The 10,000-nt window shown below is 46.2% G+C and overlaps 2 protein-coding genes across 3 annotated transcripts in view; one reads left to right on the forward strand and one right to left on the reverse strand.

The window, feature by feature from the left end:
• The window catches only part of LOC133134104 (receptor-type tyrosine-protein phosphatase kappa-like), a 166,758-nt gene extending 160,930 nt beyond the window's left edge, over window positions 1-5,828 (forward strand). Inside the window, exons 32-35 of the mRNA XM_061250528.1 lie at window positions 356-481; window positions 699-862; window positions 3,656-3,791; window positions 5,016-5,828. Coding sequence (XP_061106512.1) covers window positions 356-481; window positions 699-862; window positions 3,656-3,791; window positions 5,016-5,069 — 480 coding nt within the window. The 3' untranslated portion in view covers window positions 5,070-5,828. The remainder of the gene's footprint in view (window positions 1-355; window positions 482-698; window positions 863-3,655; window positions 3,792-5,015) is intronic.
• A 2,316-nt stretch (window positions 5,829-8,144) lies between these two features.
• Window positions 8,145-10,000, reverse strand: part of traf3 (TNF receptor-associated factor 3) — a 28,558-nt gene continuing 26,702 nt past the window's right edge. For both annotated transcript variants that reach the window (XM_061262993.1, XM_061263002.1), the window contains exon 11: window positions 8,145-10,000. This exon is cut by the window's right edge and continues 194 nt beyond it. In XM_061262993.1, the coding sequence (XP_061118977.1) occupies window positions 9,623-10,000 (378 nt within the window). In that variant the 3' untranslated portion in view covers window positions 8,145-9,622.

The raw sequence follows: 10,000 nt of genomic DNA on the forward strand, positions 1-10,000 counted from the left end.
GTGTGTGTGTGTGTGTGTGTGTGTGTGTGTGTGACGCAGGTCAGCACCTCACACTGTGTGTGTGTGTGTGTGTGTGTGTGTGTGTGTGACGCAGGTCAGCACTGTACACTGTGTGTGTGTGACGCAGTGTTAATGCGTGTGTGTGTGTGTGTGTGTGTGACGCAGTGTTAGTGTGTGTGTGTGTGTGTGTGTGACGCCGTGTTAGTGTGTGTGTTAGTGGCGTGTGTGTGTGTTAGTGTGAGTATTAGAGTTAGTGTGTGTGACACAGTGTTCGTGTGTGTGTGTTACTGACGCAGTGTGTTAGTGTGTTTGTGTGTGTGTTACTGACGCAGTGTGTGTGTGTGTGTGTTCACAGGGCTCTCCTCAGTACTGGCCTGAGGAGGGGATGATCCGCTATGGGCCGATCCAGGTGGAGTGCATGTCCTGCTCCATGGATTGTGACGCCATCAGCCGGCTCTTCAGAGTGTGTAACCTGACCAGGGTGAGTGTGTGGTTCTCAGGTTCTGAGTGGTCATGTTGTGGTTCTGAGGTTCTGAGCGGTCATGTTGTGGTTCTGAGGTTCTGAGCGGTCATGTTGTGGTTCTGAGGTTCTGAGCGGTTGTGTTGTGGTTCTGAGCGGTTGTGTTGTGGTTCTGAGGTTCTGAGCGGTCATGTTGTGGTTCTGAGGTTCTGAGCGGTTGTGTTGTGGTTCCTCTCAGCCACAGGAGGGCTACCTGATGGTGCGGCAGTTCCAGTACCTGGGCTGGGCGGGGCACAGAGAGGTCCCCGCCTCCAAGCGCTCCTTCCTCAAACTCATCCTGCAGGTGGAGAAGTGGCAGGAGGAGTGTGAGGAGGGGGAGGGCAGGACCATCATACATTGCCTGTGAGTGTATACACCTGTACACTATACACCTGTACATACAGCTACACCTGTACACTATACACCTGTACATACAGCTACACCTGTACACTATACACCTGTAAATACAGCTACACCTGTACACTATACACCTGTACATACAGCTATACCTGTACACTATACACATACACCTGTACACTATACACCTGTACATACACCCACACCTGTACACTATACACCTGTAAATACAGCTACACCTGTACACTATACACCTGTACATACAGCTATACCTGTACACTACACACATACACCTGTACACTATACACCTGTACATACACCCACACCTGTACACTATACACCTGTACATACAGCTACACCTGTACACTATACGCCTGTACATACACCCACACCTGTACACTATACACATACACCTGTACACTATACACCTGTACATACACCCACACTTGTACACTATACACCTGTACATACAGCTACACCTGTACAGTATACACCTGTACATACAGCTACACCTGTACACTATACACCTGTATATACAGCTACACCTGTACACTATACACCTGTACATACAGCTACACCTGTACACTATACACCTGTAAATACAGCTACACCTGTACACTATACACCTGTACATACAGCTATACCTGTACACTATACACATACACCTGTACACTATACACCTGTACATACACCCACACCTGTACACTATACACCTGTACATACAGCTACACCTGTACACTATACGCCTGTACATACACCCACACCTGTACACTATACACATACACCTGTACACTATACACCTGTACATACACCCACACCTGTACACTATACACCTGTACATACAGCTACACATGTACAGTATACACCTGTACATACAGCTACACCTGTACACTATACACCTGTATATACAGCTACACCTGTACACTATACACCTGTACATACAGCTACACCTGTACACTATACACCTGTAAATACAGCTACACCTGTACACTATACACCTGTACATACACCCACACCTGTACACTATACACATACACCTGTACACTATACACCTGTACATACAGCTATACCTGTACACTATACACCTGTACATACACCTACACCTGTACACTATACACCTGTACATACACCCACACCTGTACACTATATACCTGTACATACACCTACACTTGTACACTATATACCTGTACATAGACCTACACCTGTACACTATACACCTGTACATACAGCTACACCTGTACACTATACACCTGTACATACAGCTACACCTGTACACTATACACCTGTACACACGCCCACCTGTACACACATACACCTGTACACTATACACCTGTACACACGCCAACCTGTACACTATACACCTGTAATGTACATACACCTAAACCTGTTCACTATACACCTGTACATACAGCTACACCTGTACACTATACACATACACCTGTACACTATACACCTGTACATACACCCACACCTGTACACTATACACCTGTACATACAGCTACACCTGTACACTATACACCTGTACATACACCAACACCTGTACACTATACACCTGTACATACAGCTACACCTGTACACTATACACCTGTACATACACCCACACCTGTACACTATACACATACACCTGTACACTATACACCTGTACATACAGCTACACCTGTACACTAGACACCTTTACATAAACGCCCACCTGTACACACGTACACCTGTACACACGCCAACCTGTACACTATACACCTGTACATACACCTACACCTGTACACTATACACATACACCTGTACACTATACACCTGTACATACACCTACACCTGTACACTATACACCTGTACATACAGCTACACCTGTACAGTATACACCTGTACACTATAAACCTGTACATACACCTACACCTGTACATACACCTACACTTGTACACTATATACCTGTACATACACCCACACCTGTACACTATACACCTGTACATACACATTATTGGCTTCACAATCTGATATGCTCACGATATAAAAAATTAAGTTCAGATGAAGACAATGTATGACCTCCCCTGTTTGCTGTATGAGAGATGAATAGTGGACGGGTTTGAAGTACAAAGCTTTCCTTGTCCCAGACATCTCTATGGGGTGGGCTGTGATCTGTAGTGCAATGTATGGGGTGGGCTGTGATCTCTATGGGGTGGGCTGTGATCTGTAGTGCAATGTATGGGGTGGGCTGTGATCTCTATGGGGTGGGCTGTGATCTGTAGTGCAATGTATGGGGTGGGCTGTGTTTATTATGTAGGCCAGGGAGGAGGTCCAATAGCGAGATGTAGTTGGCAGAATTCAGCCTCTGAGTCAGGTTTTGTTTTGTGTCTCTAAAGGCCTGGAACTACATTATGATTGAAATGTGCGCTCCAAAGTGTTCATTAGCTTCTGAAATCCTTTGTTCTCAACAACTGAGAACAGCCCTAGGTTATGAGTCATATAAACGCCTATGCATTTGCTGCTTTCCTTTACTGTACCAGATTTGAGGAAGGGTGTTGCAAATAGTTGACGTAAAGTTGTTTGTCCTTTGGCTAATCTGAAAATAGGTTATGTGTGGGTTATAGGTTATGCAATCTATATTGTCACATTTTCATATTCTGATACCTTGTGTGACTACTATACATACACCTACACCTGTATATACACCTGTACAGCTACACCTACACCTGTATATACACCTGTACAGCTACACCTACACCTTATGGCATAAATAAATACACATCCATACACACACATTCCCAGATGAAGATGGGTTTTTTTTTGGGGTGTGTGTGTGTGTAGGAACGGAGGAAGCCGCAGTGGGGTGTTCTGCGCGGCCAGCTTCGTGTGTGACATGATCAAAAGGCAGAGTGTGGTGGACGTGTTCCACGCCGTCAAGAGTCTCCGCAACAGCAAGCCCAACATGGTGGACAGCCTGGTGAGTGCACCTTAAATCACACAACATTAAACTACACTATCGTACACAACATTTAAATACACTACACAGCAGCAAGCCCAACATGGTGGACAGCCTGGTGAGTGCACCTTAAATCACACAACATTAAACTACACTATCGTACACAACATTTAAATACACTACACAGCAGCAAGCCCAACATGGTGGACAGCCTGGTGAGTGCACCTTAAATCACACAACATTAAACTACACTATCGTACACAACATTTAAATACACTACACAGCAGCAAGCCCAACATGGTGGACAGCCTGGTGAGTGCACCTTAAATCACACAACATTAAACTACACTATCGTACACAACATTTAAATACACTACACAGCAGCAAGCCCAACATGGTGGACAGCCTGGTGAGTGCACCTTAAATCACACAACATTAAACTACACTATCGTACACAACATTTAAATACACTACACAGCAGCAAGCCCAACATGGTGGACAGCCTGGTGAGTGCACCTTAAATCACACAACATTAAACTACACTATCGTACACAACATTTAAATACACTACACAGCAGCAAGCCCAACATGGTGGACAGCCTGGTGAGTGCACCTTAAATCACACAACATTAAACTACACTATCGTACACAACATTTAAATACACTACACAGCAGCAAGCCCAACATGGCGGACAGCCTGGTGAGGGCACCTTAAGTCACACAACATTAAACTACACTATCGTACACAACATTTAAATACACTACACAGCAGCAAGCCCAACATGGTGGACAGCCTGGTGAGTGCACCTTAAATCACACAACATTAAACTACACTATCGTACACAACATTTAAATACACTACACAGCAGCAAGCCCAACATGGCGGACAGCCTGGTGAGGGCACCTTAAGTCACACTACAATAAAATGGATTACTTACACTACATTAAATTATACCACAGTACACTACATTAAACTGTATTACACAATACTACACAACACTATATTAAACAATATTACAATATACTACTCTACAGTACACAAACTATTTTAGTATACTGTACTACAATACACAACATAAAACTATATTCCACTATACCACACTACATTAAACTCTTACACTACACTATACCACACTATAGTACACATTGAAATTAAAAGGTTCTGGTGTTTTGCTGGTTCAGGAGCAGTATAGTAGACATTAAACTGAAAAGGTGCTGGTGTTTTGTGGTGTTTTGCCGTTTCAGGAGCAGTACCGCCTGTGCTATGACCTGGCTCTGGAGTACATTGAGAGCTCGTAGCTGGAGGAAGGTTCCGGAGGGAGGGGCTGTGAGCCGCCATTGCTCTCCATTAGAAACAGTGCTGTTCTGTTGTGATTAGGCCAGGGGTGCCGTGCTGTGCTTTATACACGTCCCTGTCCCGCCCCCAGCCCTGAGCCCTCTCCGCTCAGCTGGGGAGACGCTCCTCGATGTCGCATGCTGAGATGTTTTCTAGATCACTGTCGTTTTTCAGGAACAGTGTGTGTATTGTGCATGTGAACCATAACTGTGAACGTGAACGTGCAAAACTGCGTGGCTGCTGAACGCCCGGGAACACCACGGCACGGATGGGCAACCACGAGCCAAAGACTGTACATACGTGTGCGTGGCAACACGAAGACTGTACATATGTGTGCGTGGCAACAAGAAGAAGAAAAAAAGAGCTACATTTCTATTTATTGTTTATCTGCATTTACTTCTGTTTACTTCAAAGGCTGAGAAAATGATCGTTTACCTGACTCTGCCCAGAAGTTGTCAGGGTTACCGGGGTTAAAGGTCGTGGCCTCTGCAGTGCTGCTAGTGTTGGTGTAAACGCTTGTTTTCAGTGAGACGGTGCTTTAGGAGGCGTGCGAATCGCAGCGTTTGCAGGACTGCAGCCAGCTCACACGGAGCCGGTGTCGTGGGGAGAAGTCAGACTGACGCGTGCGCTTATAGCACATCTATTTTTATGTCTGTAATCATTGGCTTTCTGGATGTTTGACAAACCATCAAACTTACTTTGAATAAAAAATTTAAAAAGGTGAGCTGTGTGGTGATTATTTGGGAGTCTAATACCTGCTGGCCTGAGAAGTGTACAGGTGAGCGACACAGAGTCAAAATGGAGCAGATACAGTCAGGTCCATAAATATTGGGACATCGACACAATTCTCTTCTTTTTGGCTCTATACACCACCACAATGGACACGATATGCTTTAACTGCAGACTTTCATTTAATTAATTTGAGGGTATTTACATCCAAATCAGGTGAACGGTGTAGGAATTACAATAGTTTCTATATGTGCCTCCCACTTTTTAAGGGACCAAAAGTAATGGGACAATTGGCTGCTCAGCTGTTCCATGGCCAGGTGTGTGTTATTCCCTCTATCTGATTTCCAAGGAGCAAACAAAAGGTCTAGAGTTCATTTCAAGTGTGCTATTTGCATTTGGAATCTGTTGCGGTCAACTCTCAATATGAGATCCAAAGAGCTGTCACTATCAGTGAAGCAAGCCATCATTAGGCTGAAAAATCAAAACAAACCCATCAGAGAGATAGCAAAAACATTAGGTGTGGCCAAATCAACTGTTTGGAACATTCTTAAAAGAAAGAACGCACCGGTGAGCTCAGCAACACCAAAAGACCACGGAAAACAACTGTGGTGGATGACAGAAGAATTATTTCCCTGGTGAAGAAAAACCCCTTCACAACAGTTGGCCAGATCAAGAACACTCTCCAGGAGGTAGGTGTATGTGTGTCAAAGTCAACAATCAAGAGAAGACTTCAGAGTGAATACAGAGGGTTCACCACAAGATGTAAACCATTGGTGAGCCTCAAAAACAGGAAGAACAGATTAGAGTTTGCCAAACAACATCTAAAAAAGCCTTTACAGTTCTGGCACAACATCCTATGGACAGATGAGACAAAGATCAACTTGTACCAGAATGATGGGAAGAGAAGAGCATGGAGAAGGAAAGGAACTGCTCATGATCCAAAACATACCACCTCATCAGTGAAGCATGGTGGTGGTAGTGTCATGGCGTGGGCATGTATGGCTGCCAAAGGAACTGGTTCCCTTGTATTTACTGATGATGTGACTGCTGACAAAAGCAGCAGGATGAATTCTGAAGTGTTTCGGGCAATATTATCTGCTCATATTCAGCCAAATGCTTCAGAACTCATTGGAATTGTAATTGACTGCAAAGGATTTGCAACCAAGTATTAAAAAGTGAAAGTTTGATTTATGATTGTTAGTTTGTCCCATTACTTTTTGTCCCTTAAAAAGTGGGAGGCACATATACAAACTGTTGTAAGTCCTACACCGCTCACCTGATTTGGATGTAAATACCCTCAAATTAAAGCTGAAAGTCTGCAGTTAAAGCACATCTTGTTCGTTTCATTTCAAATCCATTGTGGTGGTGTATAGAGCCAAAAAGATGAGAATTGTGTCGATGTCCCAATATTTATGGACCTGACTGTATCTTTTCATTTTCAGCTGAACGTGTCTTTGTGACGGTGCTTCAGTAAAAGGTACCACACAAATACAGTGGAAGAGACTGCTCTGCAGGTGGCCAACGTATAATTCATACAAAAATATGAGTAATAAGCTGTATTACATATGAAATACATACATGGTAAAACACTGCCTTTAGCCAACACTCTCCATTGTGCTAGCTTCTGCACGTGTAACTGTCTCCATCTAGGGGCTCTGAAGTGTCATTACAGCCGATGGACTAACCTGCCAGCCTTCATGCCGATGGTAAAATTATGCTGTTCTCAGTCAGATGCCAATCATCCAGTTTGGTGCCAGAAATATTATTTCCATATTTTGCCATATGCAACACTCTGGAAAGATCTACAAGCACTAGAGAATTCTGGGAGATTAGAAATAGGCTTTGCCCTTTTAGGACTGATATATTACTGTCCAGTAGGGGGTGCTGGTGAGTGTGACTGTGGTCACTCCTGGCTTTCCTGAAAAGAAATCCTGAATTAGACTAAAGACAGGTAAGAGTTTAACAGGTACTTAAGAGATCTCACGCTTCTGCTTTGCCTGAAGCATTCTGACTGATGGCTGAAGGTGAGAACACTATCACAGAGCAAACGCATCACAACACACTCAACGGTTTTCAAAATGTATCAATGAAACATGACAGACTTGTAAATATTGACCATATTTATTACCACCTATACATTCAGAAAAACCTGTGCAAATGAAATAGCATGACTGTGTGTGTGTGTGTGTGTGTGTGTGTGTGTGTGTGTGTGTGTGAGATAGTATGCGTGAGTGTATGTGTGTGTGTGTGTGTGTGAGTGTGTGTGAGATAGTATGCGTGAGTGTGAGTGTGTGTGTGTGTGTGAGATAGTATGCGTGAGTGTGTGTGTGTGTGTGTGTGTGTGTGTGTGAGATAGTATGCGTGTGAGTGTGTGTGTGTGTGAGTGAGTGTGTGTGAGATAGTATGTGAGTGTGAGCGTGTGTGTGTGAGTGTGAGCGTGAGTGTGTGTGTGTGTGTGAGCGTGAGTGTGTGTGTGTGTGTGTGAGCGTGAGTGTGTGTGTGAGATAGTATATGTGAGCGTGAGTGTGTGTGCGTGTGTGTGTGTGAGATAGTATGTGTGAGTGTGAGTGTGAGCGTGAGTGTGTGTGTGTGTGTGTGTGTGAGCGTGAGTGTGTGTGTGTGTGTGAGCGTGAGTGTGTGTGTGTGTGTGAGTGAGTGTGTGTGTGTGTGAGAGTGAGTGTGTGCGTGTGCGAGTGTGTGTGTGTGTGTGTGTGTGTGTGTGTGTGAGCGTGAGCGTGTGTGTGTGTGTGTGTGTGTGTGTGTGTGTGAGCGTGAGTGTGTGTGTGTGTGTGGCCGCAGTAAAGATGCACAGCATCCATAGGTGTGTAATGTGTGGAACGGAAAGTACAGAGCGCTCTAAGAACAGCGCACACTGTTACACGTTTCCCCAAAAGAGACGGACACAGAACCCACACATTTCACCAACACTACACACAAACAGGTCAGCCACAACACCGCCCTGCTGGCCCACGCACAAACGTCCTGACTGGGGTCAGAGGTCAATCCTGGGAGAGAGGGGCAGCCCTCTCTGCAGTGGACCCAGAGATCCGGAAATGACTGTAAAACTGAAATATTGCACACGGTCGCTATGCTCCAAACATCACACCACAGAAGAAGAGTCAGTCATCCTGGCCCCGCCTCTAAGCCATCAGTATGGACAAACTCCGCCCCCCACGCACGCACGCACGCACGCACGCACGGACGGACGGACGGACGGACGGATGGACAGCTCTGCAGTCCCGCTGCCACTCCAGTCCCGGCTGATTCTCCGCCCACCTTGGGGATATGCTCCGCCCCTCCTTGGGGATAAGCCCCGCCCACCGGGAATTCAGTGGTCAAATCGGACCAGCCCCGCGCCTTTCATCTTCTTTCTCTATCCCTCCCCCCTCTTTCTCGCTCCATTTCTCCAATGCTGAACCACTCTCTCCTCATTGCCTCTCAGTAACCTCTTTATATCTCTCTCTCCCCCTCTCTCACTCTCTCATTAGCCCTCTTACCCTTTTTCTCTGATTAAAATTCATCTCCTTCTCCCTCTCGCCCTCTCTTGCTCCCTCTCCCTCTCTCACATTAACTCTCTCTCTCCCTCTCTTATTAGCCCTCCATTTTCCCCTTCTCTCGCTCCCTTTCTCTCTCTCACATTAACTCTCGCCCTCTCCCTCCCTCTCTCTCATTAGCCCTCCATTTTCTCCTTCTCTCTGTCTCTCTCTCTCGCTCCCTCCCTCCAGGTGCCCTGAGCTGTGTTAGTCACATGGCCCACCAGCTGCTGGGTGGGGTGAGAGGTGGGAGGTCAGGGGTCGGGCAGGTCGGAGGTATCCACGGTGACCTTGATGAAGATGGTGTCGTCCTTGATGTAGGTCCCGTTCTCCAGCACGGTCTGGGCCACGAACAGCGGGCAGCCGGACGCGATGTTCATGTCGACGGTGGGCCGGCGGAAGCTGCTGCTGGTGGGGTCGGGCTTGAAGGCGTCGCCCAGGTGTTTCCGGGCGGGGCCCTGGTCCATCAGCATCAGCGTCACCTTCTGCTTGAAGGGCCAGGTGAGCAGGGCGTCGTACTCGCCCCGCATCACCACGAAGAACAGCGACAGGTGCGTGCCCTTGCCCATGCCGTCGCCGTTCAGGTACACGCGGGCGCACATCTTGTAGCCGAAGTAGCCGGTGTAGAAGGG

This window comes from Conger conger, chromosome 1, assembly GCF_963514075.1.
Source record: "Conger conger chromosome 1, fConCon1.1, whole genome shotgun sequence".
NCBI classification, from domain to species: domain Eukaryota; kingdom Metazoa; phylum Chordata; class Actinopteri; order Anguilliformes; family Congridae; genus Conger; species Conger conger.